Here is a 14,435-nt window from a genome sequence, read left to right as displayed (position 1 = left end):
AGAAGGCTCTGCTGGCCCCTCAGGTTACATTAGTTTCCTCTGTCCTACTTCTGGAGCACCCTACAGAAGTTTATAATACCACACTTGAGATAATAAATTTTTATCTGTGATCCTGGGTCAACTATAATCTATCAGGGAAGGACTTTTTTTTTTTTTATAAGTATATTTATTTATTTTGAGAGAGAGAGAGAGAAGAGAGAGCACGAGTGGGGGAGGGTCAGAGAGAGAAGGAGATAGAGAATCCCAAGCAGGCTTCTCACTGTCAGCTCAGAGCCCTACATGGGGCTTGAACTCTGGAGCCATGAGATCGTGACCTGAGCCAAAATTAAGAGTTGGACACTCAACCAACTGAGGCCCAGAGGTGCCCCATATCAGGGCAGGACTTTTATGTCTTCCTCACAGATATCCTCAGAACACATTGGTAGGCACATCAATAAATTTTCTTTCTTTTTTTCTCTTTCTTTCTTTCTTTCTTTCTTTCCTTTCTTTCCTTTCTTTCTTTCCTTTCTTTCCTTTTTTTCCTTTCTTTCCTTTCCCAGGAAAAGGGTAGGGTTGGGAGGGGAATAGGTCCAACATATGGCAGGACTGATCATTGGGAAATTTCTCAGCCATGAAAGTTTAGTTTTGATTCCATTGGTGATTGAAAGTGACTGGGGGTTTTGTGTTTTGTTTTGTTTTGTTTTTTAAATGTTTATTTATTATTGAGGGAGAGAGAGACACTGAGCATGAGCAGGGGAGGGGCAGAGACAGGGTGAGACACAGAATCTGAAACAGGCTCCAGGCTCTGAGCTGTCAGCACAGAGCCCGACGCGGGGCTCGAACCCACAAACCGTGAGATCATGACCTGAGCTGAAGTCGGTTGCCCAACCAACTGGGCCACCCAGGCGCCCCTGTGTTTTGTTTTTTGTTCTTTTAATCAAAGCAGAGGAGAAAGGTGAGTTGCGTCGTAGGAAGATGATGGCTTCTGTGTCCGTAATGATTTGGGGAGGATGGTGGTCTGGTGATGCTGGAAAATTTGGTTACTTCTAATCCTTTTGTTTTGTTACTTAAATTTAAAAATTGATAGCAAGTGGGAAAATGCATGGTGGCATGTTAAGGCTGTATAAAATTCCAGATGGACTTTGAATATATTATAAGATTGGGCAGCCTTTGCCAGATGCAGTGTTCTTTGAATAAATAAATGTAAAGCAGAAATAGCTTAAATTTCTGATGGGATCCTAACTTGCTGTAGAACAACTTATGAGTCATTATATCATACAATGTGAAGATAAAATTTGTAGCAGGTTTCTTAAATTCAATAAAGTAAAAAAGTCTTGCTTCAGGCAGTTTTTATTTTTCTTTTCAGGTTAGACTTCAGTTAGTAATTCTTTTGCAGAGATCAGTCACTCCTGAATATCTTTCAGGGTGGTCTGGAGGACAGAACAATTTTCATAATAACTCTGAAGTTGTCATTTAATTGTTCCACTAATTCTCTCATGAGTACGTAGCTGAGTTTTTCCAGAGACTATATGACATGCAATGGCATCATCACTCTCATGATAATGTGGACTGTGTGCTTGTAATTTCTTGTGTTTTAAAAATTTCTTCATTTTAGGGGTGCCTGGGTAGCACAATTGATTAAGCGTCTGCCTTCGGCTCAGTCATGATCTCATGGTTTGTGAGTTTGAGCCCCACATCGGGCTTGCTGCAGTCAGCGCAGAGCCCACTTTGGATCCTCTGACCCCCACTCTCTCTGCACCTCCCCTCCTCTTGCGCAGGCATTCTCCCTGTCTCTGTCTCTCAGGAAAAAAAAATTTCCTCATTTTAATTTCTAATATAGTATTGGTAGATATAACACATTAAACAAACGCTCTTTGAGGTCCTACGGTTTAAGAAATAAGTAGTTCTGAGACTAAAAAGCTTAAAAACAGTAGATATTACCTACAAATAAAATCTTTTTCAAAAAAAGTGAAAACAGATTTTTAATTTGTTTTTATTTTAATATGACTTGCCTTCTTAATGAAGAGCCATTTTTTTGGTAATTTATTTTTTAAAGCTTATTTTTTTATTTTGAGAGAGAGAGAACAAGTGGGGAAGGGGCAGGGGGAGATGGGGACAGAGGATCCAGAGCAGGCCCCATGCCCATGAACCATGATTATGACCTGAGCCAAAGTCGGATGCCCAACCAACTGCGCTACCCATGTGCCCCAAGAACCTTATTTTAGAATATAGGAATTGTTTTCCAGATGTCAAAGATCATATTAAATGTCATTTAAGAAATAGTAATAGCAGGGGTGCCTGAGTGGCTCAGTTGGTTAAGCATCCAACTTCAGCTCAGGTCATGATCTCATAGTTGGTGAGTTTGAGCCCTGCATCAGGCTCTGTGCTGACAGCTCAAAGCCTGGAGCCGGCTTGGGATTCTGTGTCTCCCTCTCTATCTGCCCCTACCCTGCTCTCTCTCTTTCTCTATCTTTCAAAAATAAGTAAACATTAAAAAAACCAAAAAAACCCAAAAAACAGAAATACTAATAGCAGAGTGCCTGGCTGGCTCAGTGGTCAAGCCTCCAGCTCTTGATTTTGGCTCAGGTCGTGATCTCACAGTCATTAGATCAAGCCCTGTGTCAGGCTTCATGCTGGGTATGGAGCCTGCTTAAGATTCTCTCCTCCCTCTCCCTCTGCCTCTCTCTCTCCAAAAAAACAAAAAATAAAAAACAAACAAAAAATAGTAATAACAAAAAATATATAGTAATAGCAGTTTTTAAAATCTAATTCTGTGTTAGACATTGTGCTAAGCAATTTATGTGCATTATCTCAATACTTACAGTAACCTTATGAGGGAGGAAGAATTATGTACACATTTTACAGATAAAGAAACTGAGGATTACAAAGAGTAAATAACTTGCCCAAGGTCGCATAACTGGGAGCATTGGGTACTAGACTTTGGATTCAAGTGTGACTCTGAAGCCTGATCTCCCATCCACCTTGTTAGATCTTGAAAGAATTGTGAAAAGTGGAGCCCCTTGAACAGTAACTTTTTGGTAGTTACTCTGTGTAGTGTTTATGTCTTAACTTTGTGCATCTGTCCTTGCAGCCACTGACTTGTGTTACCTGATAATTCTTACCCAGTCTCTTATAAACATTTCTTGAATCCCCATGAGTAAAAGAGCATGAATACAAAGATAAATGGCCCAGCTTTGTTCTCAAGGGATTGTAAATCAGATGGATTGTAGTGCAAGACATTCTGTCACAAGTACGTAAGCTCATGTGGGTTCTGCTTTGTGGCAAAGAGCAGGGGATTCTGCTGCATGGAGATTGGCGAAAGTCTGAATAGATCAGGTACCATATCTCAGAGACTTCTTCCAACTTTACATTTGATCTTCTTACTTCTGGTAACTTTTCATCTACTCCAGTATTCTCTCTTGTTTATATCATGTGTTTCTTTCTTTCTTTCTTTCTTTCTTCCTTTCTTTCTTTCTTTCTTTCTTTCTTTCTTTTCTTTCTTTCTTTCTTTCTTTTTTTAAGTTTCTTTTGAGAGAGAAAGAGCAAACAGGAGAGGGGCAGAGAGAGAGAGAGAGAGAGAGAGAGAGAGAGGATCTCAAGCAGGCTCCACACTGTCAGCACAGAGCCTGACAAACTGTGAGAGCATGACCTGAGCCAAAATCCAGAGTCAGACACCTAACCAACTGAGCTACCCAGGGGCCCCTCATGCATTAAAATAAAAAAAAATTTTTAATGTTTGTTTATTTTTGAGAGAGAGAGAGAGAGAGAGAGAGAGAGAGAGAGAGAGACACAAACAGCACGAACAGGGGAGGAGCAGAGAGAGGGGGAGACACAGAATCCAAAGCAGGCTCCAGGCTCAGAGCTGTCAGCACAGAGTCCAACGCAGGGCTCTAACTCCAGAACTGCAAGATCATGACCTGAGCTGAAGCTGGATGCTTAACTGACTGAGCATTTCTTTACAAAAGCATTGGACTCTTAGTTCCTGCCTGATTTTGATCTCCCAAGCCGTCCTACTTTTCTATTTTGCTCTCTTCCTTTTTTAATTTTCAAAACCAAAATTTATTTGTATATTTAATATTTATAAATATGTATATTTATTTGCATATATTTCAGAAATTGGTTAATGCCAGTTGAAATTTACATTTTTGCAAGGTGATAGAAAGAGATGAAGAAAACAAAGATATAGGTTAAAGAAATTATTATCAGGGCACCCGGGTGGCTCCGTTGGTTAAGCCTTGGACTTTGGCTCGGGTCACGATCTCATGGTTCATGAGTTTGAACCCTGAGTTGGGCTCTGTGCTGACAGCTCAGAGCCTGGAGTGTGCTTCAGATTCTGTATCTCCCTCTCTCTGCCCCCCTCCTGCTTGCGCTCGCTCTCTCTCTCTCTCTCTCTCTCTCTCTCCCCCTCTCTCTCTCTCTCAAAAATAAATAAACATTAAAAAAAGAAAGACATGATTATCAACTATAGATGTTATTTCCATGAAGGAAAAAAAAATAGAGCTTAACCTGGATTAGAGTTTTGGTACAGGGAAAAGGACTGTTACCCTTCTATTGGGTCCTGTTACTTTTTATTTCAGAGTATTTTTAGGAAGCAGAAAAGAGGATATAATGTAGTGTTAATTATGAATCTACCAGCCAGGTTTGTCTTCTCTTAATATTTTCACAGATTTGCTTCATATTCTTATAGTGTCATGTGTATGCCTTCCCAACCCCATTCCGTTCCTAGTTTCTCCATAGGTGAATTGATGTCTTAACTTGGTGTGTTTTTTCCATTCATGTTTTTATATTTTTGCTATACATATGTGTATTTTTATCGAGCACTGTTTTTACATTAAAAAAATAAATGTTATTGTACATATGTATCCTTCTACAGATTGCTTTTTTGCTCAACATCAAGTTTTTGAGATCCATGCATGTTCGTACTTGGAATCATTCATGCATTTTTAGCTACTGAATAGAATTTCATTACATGACTGTACTGAAATTTATTCTTTTGGCCTTTTTTGCATTGTGTGTTTGTGTATGTTTTTACAGTCCAGAGGTCTCTCTCTCTCTCTTTCTCTCCCTTTTTTTTTTAAGTAACTATCATGCCATGAATTCATAGGTAATGGGTTCCAGCAGCTCAGGCTCTTTCCACAGGTTCTGACAAAGTGCGCTTCTCCGGGTGGGGCAGGCTGGGGCTTCAGTTGAACCCAAGTACCTTTGTCTTTGGCGTCCTCCTTTTTCTGATCATTTTCCTTCACACGGTTCAGGAAGCTGTCTCTACTCTTAGAGTGCTTATTACTATGTTCAATACATGCATTAATTCACTTGGCAAGAATCTTGCCCCAAACTTGCCGATTTACAACAGTGCCAATAGCATGCTGGCAACACTGTAGACTCTTCCAGTTTTGCCATGGTAATACTTGTGGGGCACTGCTTTTTGAACAGTGCCCCTTCCCTTGATGTCTGCAACATCACCTTTCTTGTAGATGAGCATGGATGTGGCCACAGGAACAGCTCCATGTTTTCTAAAGGCCTAGGGAACATACGGCAGGTGCTGCCTCTTTCCCTTTGTGCTGGTCCTTCTGGAAGATGGTGGCTCCGCTGACCTTTTGCATTTTATTTTACTTTTTTCTCAAGTTTAGCTCTTTTGCTTTTGGATAAGTTCATATCCCCTATAATTCGTCTTTTAAAAAATGGGGCGCCTGGGTGGCTCAGTCGGTTAAGCGGCCGACTTCGGCTCAGGTCATGATCTCGCGGTCCGCGAGTTCGAGCCCCACATCGGGCTCTGTGCTGACAGCTCAGAGCCTGGAGCCTGTTTCAGGTTCTGTGTCTCCCTCTCTCTGACCCTCCCCTGTTCATGCTCTGTCTCTCTCTGTCTCAAAAATAAATAAACGTTAAAAAAAACTTTTTTTTTAAATAAAAATTGTATACAATTTGGTAACTTTTAGTATAGTCACAAATTTGTGCAACCATAACCATTATTTAATTCCAGGACATTTTTATCACTCCGAAAAGAAACCCATCCCTGTTATCAGTCGCTCCCCCGTTTCGCCTCCACCCAATCCCTAGCAACTACTCATTTACCTCCTGTCTCTGGATATGCTCATTCTGGACTTTTCATATAAATGGAATCATATAGTACATGGCCCTTTGTGTCTTTCACTTTCATAATGTTTCATTTAGTATAATGTCTCAAAGTTCATCTATGTTGTAGAATAAATCATCAGCACTTCATTCCTTTTTATGGCTGAATAATACTTGGTTTATGGTAACTATGTTTAGCAGTCTGAAGAACTGCCAAACTGTTTAACAATGCAGCTGCACCATTTTACATTCTCACCAATAATGTACAAAGATTCCAATTTTCCACATTCTTGCCAATGCTTGTTATATCTTTTTGATTGTAGTCATCCTAGTTGGTTTGAAATATCTCAGTATATTTTGATTTGCATTTCCCTAGTGACTAATGATGTTGAACATCTTTTCATTTACTTATGGGCCATTTGTATATCTCTTGGACAAATGTCTGTTGAAATCCTCTGCCCACTATTTAATGGTTTTTTTTTTTTTTAAGTGTTGTAAGAATTCTTTATATATTCTGGATACTAAATTCTTACCAGAAACATGTATGCAAATATTTTCTCCCATTCTGTGGTGTGGATTGTTTCTACTTTATTTTCTTTTTTGTAAGTAAGCTTTGTGCCCAACATGGGGCTTGAACTTACAACCCCAAGATTGAGTCACATGCTCTACTGATTGAGCCAGCCAGGCGCCCCATCTCTAGTTTCTTGATAGTGTCCTATCAATTAAGTACAAAAATTTTAATATTCCATTCATAAATATTTTTTGGTTGCTTATGCTTTAGGGTGCCATAGTAAAGAAACCATTACCTAGTCGAAAGTCATGAAGGTCTATACCTGTATTTTATCTAAGAGTATTATAATTTTAGCTCTTAAATTTAGGAGGTTGATTCATTTTGCATTCATTTTTGTATATGGTGTGAGAGTGAAACTTCATTCTTTCTTCATTCTTCATAAACCAGTGTGATATTTGTAGGAAAAAATTGTGTCATTTGTAGAAAAAAGATATTTTCCCCCACAAATTGTCTTTTTAAAAAAAAATGTTTATTTATTTTGAGAGAGATGAGGGGGAGGGGGAGAGAGAGCAAGAGAGAGAGAGAGAGAGAGAGAGAGAGAGAGAGAGAATCCCAAGCAGGCTCCACTCCACACTGTCAGAGCAGAGCTGTTGTGGGGCTCGATCTCAGGAACCTAAGCTGAAATCGGACACTGACTGAGCCACCCAGGCGTCCCGTGAATGAATTGTCTTGATACTTTTGTCCAAAATCAATTAACCATAAATGTATGAGCTTATTTCTAGACTCTCTTCCTCTGATGTATATGCCTGTCCTTATGCTAATACCACACGGTCTTGCTGTAGCTTTGAAATATGGAGGTGTGTGAGAGTCCTTTTAAATTCTTTTTCAAAATTATTTTGGCTGTTATGGGTCACTTATATGTCTGAATGAATTTTAGGGTTTGTTGGTCAATTTTTGTGAAAAGACTGCTGAAATTTTGGTAGAGGTTGCATTGAATCTGTAGATCAGTTTAGGGAGAATTGCCATTTAACCATAGGAAGTCATTCAGTCTGTGAACGTAGTCTTTCCATTTATTGATTGATTTATTTCAACAGTGTTTTGTAGTTTTTAGTATGCAAGTTTTGTCCTTTGTTAAATATTTTTCTAAGTATTTTTTTCCTATTGTGCCATTGTAAATGAAATTGTTTTCTTTTTAAAAAAAAATTTTTTTTAACATTTATTTATTTTTGAGACAGGGAGAGACAGCGTGAACGGGAGAGGGTCAGAGAGAGGGAGACACAGAATCTGAAACAGGCTCCAGGCTCTGAGCTGTCAGCACAGAGCCTGACGTGGGGCTCGAACTCACGGACTGCGAGATCATGACCTGAGCTGAAGTCGGATGCTTAACCGACTGAGCCACCCAGGCGCCCCGAAATTGTTTTCTTAATTTCAGTTTTGGATTTTTCATTGCTAATGATGGAAATATAACTGATTTTTCTTTACTGAATATTTGTCTCTAAACTGTCAAACTGTTTTTCTTCCTTCAGATAGTTTCTTGAAATCTCAATTGTCACAAAATCCTTCTAATTTTATTCAACTTGCTTATTCCTTTTTTCAGAACTATTTTTCTTACTAGGCAAACTTGAGTTACATCAATACTGAGCTATTTTCAGTCCCAATAATATGCCTTCAAACATTTGGATACTTGTTAAATGCAACTACAGACAAATTTTTAACCACCTGCTTTTCTGTACGGTCTGTACCAGTAACATCTTATCATTGTGGGCTGATATTCCATTAAAATAGAGACCTAAGGAAGCTTGGGAAAAGTCTGTGGAGGGCTCTCCTCCTGTCTACTTCCCCCTCCACACCTCCCAACTAACTGGTAGGAATTACTAGAATGCCAGTCTATTCTGAAGAACACCCAGTTTCAAGTCCAGAAGTACCTAGAATCAGTAATGACTGCTCCTTCCTTCCCTTCTGTCCCTTGTTCAGATACCTAAATTCATCAGTGGCTGGCTCTGGTCTTGTGTATGTCACATGCCCATTCTTTAGAGCTTTGCCCAAGTTCCTGATTGTAACCTACTGCTGAAAAGACTGATCTCCCAAATCCCATAGCTGGATGTTCTGATATTCTGGAGTATTTGGCTAGTTTGATTTGCTCTCTGATCCCCACTTCTTGGACAGTGTTTGTACTCACTTTGTCCCATCCCCTCTCAGCCTGCATGTGTAATTAGCCTTGCTGAGATTTTTGGCCATGGCTTCTTTCTCATCCTGCAGTCTAAAACTTTGAAATTTGTAAGAGCCTTGGTGGGTTGTGTATTATGTGGCCCATACTACTAAAACAGAAGATATTAGTATTTTTTTAAGTTTGTTTATTTATTTTGAGAGAGAAGAGAGCAAGCGGGCGCGAGGGGGGGAGAGGGGCAGAGAGAGAGAGAGAGAGAGAGAGAGAGAGAGAGAGAGAGAATCCCAAGCAGGCTCTGTGCTGTCAGCATGGAGCCTGACACAGGACTCAAAAACCATGAGATCATGACCTGAGCCCAAATCAAGAGCTGGACGTTTAACCGACCGTACCACCCAGGTGTCCCAGAAGATACCAGTATTAAGTATAGTGATATTTATATTGCTCCTTAAAATTTTATACAATCCCCATTGTTCAGTTTCCTTCTCTACTCTTTCTCCCCTCTGTGCTTCCAGTCAGTGCCTTATTACTCATAAACTGTATGGAAAGTTTTCCAGCTGTAAAGAAAGTATAGTAACTAATTTGGTATCAATCTCTCTTATCACTGTATAGAGTATGGGACTTATACTTCAATAACTGTTAGAAGGTAGCAAATTTGATGTTTCATCAGCTTGGTAAAACGGTTTAAGAAAAATTAAGAATATATTACCATGTACTCAATTTCTGATGATAATTATATTAGGTCTTTTAAAATTTCTCATTGCCTAAATGCCGGTTTTGCCATTGTGACCATTTAATGTTTTTAGGATTTAATGGCTTGAGAATCATTCCTATTCAGAAGCCAATGTAAATTTATAAAAATATGTAAATGAAGTTTAACTAGTACAGTTTGGAAGGTGACTTTTAGGTACTGTTGTGATTTCGGTTTTTGTTGTGGTTGCACGTAAGAGATTCTAGGCCTTTCCACCCTGCAGTCAGAGGTTGTATAAGGGAATAAGATTTGCTGCTCTTATTGGTAAAGTTTGTTGTGGTTTTAGCTGTACAGGGTACACATTAGAATTCAGTTAGCTTGAGTTTTACAGAACAACAATTTATCAAATCCTAAGTAAGTAAAGGGTATAATTTGATACGTGATATTTGCTGGTGCTGATATTGCTAATGCAGCAGTAACTTCATTGATTCCACTGGTGAAATGCCTATGCAAGTAAATGGCTCTTTTAGGGCTGTGTTTCTGTTTGAGTAGTTCATTAAAAAGAATATTCAAAGAATTTTAAATCATTTTAGTCTTTTTTTGGAGCTAGGTGAATCTTTCTCTAAGTCAGTTTTTCAGGTTCATTTTCAATTAAAGAGTTTTAAAAATTTGAAAGCACTGTAGAAAAGATCTGATGCTTAGCCCATTCATTATCCTTATGCAGTTCAAAAGCTCTGCTATAACTAGAGAATTATATGTGGTAAAATCCCTTTTATGGTTCTGGGTCCCCAAATAGGAACTTAGAAGAATAGGGAGAAATATAACACACATGTATATATTTCTCTGTGTCTCTGTGTGTGTGTTGCCTATCAGTGTCCCAAAATTAAAGTCTCTGAGTCCTAAACTTAAACTCTTCCTGCATGAAGAGCAACCCCCCATCCCCACCGCCACCCCCTTCCAGTAGTATCATTGGCTGAGTCCTCAGTGCCCCTGATGTTCCCACACAGTCTGGTCCAAGTAAGACTGCAGAGGATCTGTGAGCCCTGAGAGCTTTTATATTAAGAAACTTTTGTATCTAAAATTATTTTAAATTATATCTGTAAATGACATTGGTCATTTTTTTTCTTTAAAAAGATTTTGTTTTTAATGTGTATTTTAGAGAGAGCGAGTGTGAACGGAAGAGGGGCAGCAGAGGAGGGGCAGAGAGAGAGAGAGAGGGAGACACAGAATGCAAAGCAGGCCCTAGTCTCTGAGCTGTCAGTGCAGACCCCGACATGGGGGTCGAACTTAGAAACTGTGAGATTATGACCCAAGCTGAAGTCAGACGTCTAACCGACTGAGTCACCCAGACACCCCTTTAATAAGATCAGTAAATTCAGCTTTTAAATTTTTATTACTATTGTAATTAAAAAAATTTTTTTTGACATTTATTTATTTTTGAGAGACAGAGAGAGACCAAGTGTGAGCGGGGGAGGGGGCAGAGAGGGAGACACAGAATCTGAAATAGGCTCAAGGCTCTGAGCTGTCAGTGCAAGGCCCGACTTGGGGCTCAGACTTACTAACCGTGAGATCGTGACCTGAGCCGAAGTCGGAAGCTTAACCAACTGAGCCACCCAGATGCCGCTAATATTAGTTTTTAAATGTTCATTTTTGAGAGAGAGAGAGACCAAGAGCAAGTGGAGAAGGGGCAGAGAGACAGGGAGACACAGAATCTGAAGCAGGCTCCAGGCTCTGAGCTGTCAGCACAGAGCCTGACTTGGGGCTCGAATTCACGAGCCATGAAATTATGACCTGAGTCAAAGTTGGATGCTTGACTGAGTCACCCAGGCGCCCCTAAATACAGTTTTTTTTAAACTTATGTAAAACTTTGCTGTCTCCTGTCCCTTGCTTCCAACGCTGCTTCTCAATAACTTCTGCTCACGGCTTGTTTCCAACACTTCAACAAGTGCCTGTTTGGGCACTTAATAAATCTTGGTTGAATGAAAGAAAGATTGTTCTTACTCTGTTTCCAGACTGATAAATAATTTACAGTTTACAAGCACAGCGTCTAGGTAGCTTAGTCGGTTTAGTGTCCGACTCTTGATTTCAGCTCACGTCATGATCCCAGAGCTGAGCCCCATGTTGGTCTCTGTGCTGAGTTTGGAACCTGCTTGGGATTCTCTCTCCCTCTGCTACGCTGCTCCTATCGCCTGCTCATGTGCGCACTTTCTCTTTCTCAAATTAAAAACAAAACAAAAAATGAAGTATGGTTCTAGGTTGACTGTCATTTTCCCTCTTGGATAGCATTGCTTTAGCATCTTAGGATGGAATAGTATTACTATTCATGTATAATTCCACACTGATTCTAGTTTCTTTGCATGTGACCTATGTTTCTTTTCTGTAAGCGTTCGTGATCTCATGTTAGCACTTAAATAAATTAAGTGTGCCAGAAATTCAGTTTGGATGGTCCTCTTCCTCAGTAAGGGGAAATGTTCTTGAATCATTTCTTTGATAAGTCTTCCTCCACTCCCTCTCCCCACCAAAAGAGATAATGAAATGTGTTTTCTCTTTTGTTTCTGTCTGGAACTTTTATTCCTGGGATGTTGGACTTTATAAAGTATCTTTTAATTTTTTAAAATCTGTTGGTTGTCACGTATTTATCTCTATGTCTTAGTGTTGAAATTTCTGGGAGATTTCCTAATTAGTACCTTATAATCCTTCTATTAGCTTTTTTGTTTGTGTTATCAAATTAAAAAGTATTATCTTATTTCTTGTTTTCTGATTGTTCTCTTTTTAAAATAGAGTATTCTGGGATTTAGTTACAGTGTTGTAGATGGACTTTCAACCTTTCCTCCTGGCTTTGTCTCTCGCCTCCTCCTTTCTCACTGTACTTTTTGGTATCTTGAGGGTTAAGGCACCTCAAGCTTTGTGCTTGCCTCTTCCTTGCATCTGTCTATACATATATAGATTGTCACTTCCTTCTCTTGGCTAAGCGTATACTTTCTGTTTTGTTTTCTTTTGTTTTTATCTGCTTTCCATCTTCTAAAACTTTTTTTAGTCAAAAGTTTTTGTCGTTATTGCTTCCATTTTTACTGTCATTGAAATATTGGTACATCTTAATTGTATTTTATTTTAATATTTTAATGTTTATTTTTGAGAGAGAGAAAGAGCGCGTGAGCCTGCGAGCATGATTGGGGGAGGGGCAGAGAGAGGGAGACAGAGACACAGAATCCAAACCAGGCTCCAGGCTCTGAGCTGTCAGCACAGAGCCCGACACGGGGCTCAAGCTCAGGGATTGCAAGATCATGACCTGAACCAAAGTCAGACACTTAACTGATTGAGTCACCCAGGTGCCCCCATCTGCCATTTTAAAATTGGAATTCTTCGTCTTTGTTTGTGGCCTGGTTAATGTTATTTTATGGTTGTAACTCAAATAACAAATTAAATATGTAAATTTAAAATAAAAAATAATAAAATCAGTTGGTTTGAAGAAAATATTGAATGGAAGGTTGGTCTGTCTTAATTTCCAGATAGATAATGTGCTTTGTAATAATGCATTCTTTGAATTTTATTTGTGTAGAAGAAATTGAGGAAGAATCTGAAACAACAATTGAGGCGGACTTGACTGATAAACAGAAACATCAGTTGAAACATAGAGAGCTCTTTTTGTCTCGCCAGTATGAATCTCTGCCTGCAACACATATCAGGTAAGAACTTCTTAGAAGTTGATATGAAGTATTCAATAATGTTGTGACAGAAAAAATACAAAACAGCCTTCTTTGAAGCATTTCCAAACTCTTTTCATGATCTTGCTCAAATTAGTTTATTCTAGGTCTCATAATGGAATTTTATCTTGGAAATTTATAGTGTTACTACCATATTAAAGCCCTGTGAGTGTTTTCAAGTAAAGTAACCATTTTAGCTTTATTTTAATCCAGACTTTCCCAATTTATTTGAGTATCCGTTAGCATCCTACAGAACAGTATCCAGCAAACAGTATTTTAGGAAATTCTGGTCTTCACCAGATTTCTAGAACATTATGGAGTCAGTCATTAGAATTCCAGAACTGAAACACAAGATCTGGTTCCCAGGCAGGTGACTCTTGGTTTTGTAGACCGTATTTTCTATTGAGGAACTCTGGGATGAAAAAGTTTCTGTTTTTTATTACTTACTTGCATCTGCTCTATGCATTGACGGTAAGCAAAAGTGAAAACATTTTGTCCCTGGTTTGTTGTTTTGGGGGCTGTAGATGAATGGTGGTATCTTTTATGATATGCTGGAAGTGGTAAAATTCAAGCATAAACATCTCGGATGTCTAACAAAATGTTTGAACTTAGAAGATGTACAATTACTGACTCTCAAGGTCAGGTAAACTTGGCATTTAGTCAACCTTGGAGAGACTGTGGGGTGTGTTTCACTCAGAGGGAACAAGTGTGTGTGGCTGTGTGCAGGGGTGGGGCATGTGAGGGGATGCAGGGTTTTTGTCCCCTTCGTGTTAAAGAAATTTCTTCAACTTTTGTTCACAATCTTTGCTTCTTTAATTCACCTCTCTACCAGTCATGATTGTCTTAACAACTGTTTATATAAGGAATCACAGGGTATTAAGTCTTTATTTCAAAAATTGGCCCCTCTTCTTTAACCCCCAGTGTGGGTACTGAATCTGTCTTTTTTAGGCTAAGACAGATTTGGAGACTTAAGCTGTGATTTGGTCCTCGTATCACACACACAGACACACACCCAGCTCCCAGGACGTTTGTGCATATTTCCCTTTTCAGAAACGGACACAGATTTTCTAAAGCAGAAAATGTATGACAGATACTGGAATTCCTCGTGCTCTAAATCTTTTCAGAAATAACTTGATCTTAGTAGTTAACATCACAGCATTGCTTTATTAGGTTTTTTAGGGGACACTGTATTTAGATTGGCTAGAGTTAGTGTATTCTGTGTGACTAGGTCCTTTGCTGGAAAAAATAATCTGGATCTGGCCAGGTAATATGGAAACAGTCATTTTACCTACCAGTGGGGTATTTTAAGAAGTAGGA

General features: G+C 39.1%; 1 protein-coding gene across 1 annotated transcript in view; it reads left to right on the top strand.

Moving 5' to 3' along the window:
* MTA3 (metastasis associated 1 family member 3) overlaps positions 1 to 14,435 on the top strand; it is a 175,783-nt gene that overhangs the window by 45,588 nt on the left and 115,760 nt on the right. The window contains exon 4 of the mRNA XM_047069159.1: positions 12,974 to 13,100. Within this exon, the coding sequence (XP_046925115.1) occupies positions 12,974 to 13,100 (127 nt within the window). The remainder of the gene's footprint in view (positions 1 to 12,973; positions 13,101 to 14,435) is intronic.

The sequence above is a fragment of the Lynx rufus genome, unplaced genomic scaffold (genome assembly GCF_022079265.1).
Source record: "Lynx rufus isolate CCGP_SWC_20201006 ecotype Redwood Valley unplaced genomic scaffold, mLynRuf1.p SCAF_8, whole genome shotgun sequence".
NCBI lineage: Eukaryota > Metazoa > Chordata > Mammalia > Carnivora > Felidae > Lynx > Lynx rufus.
The sequence above is the reverse complement of the archived record's forward strand: the minus strand, read 5'-3'. Positions and strand labels throughout refer to the sequence as shown.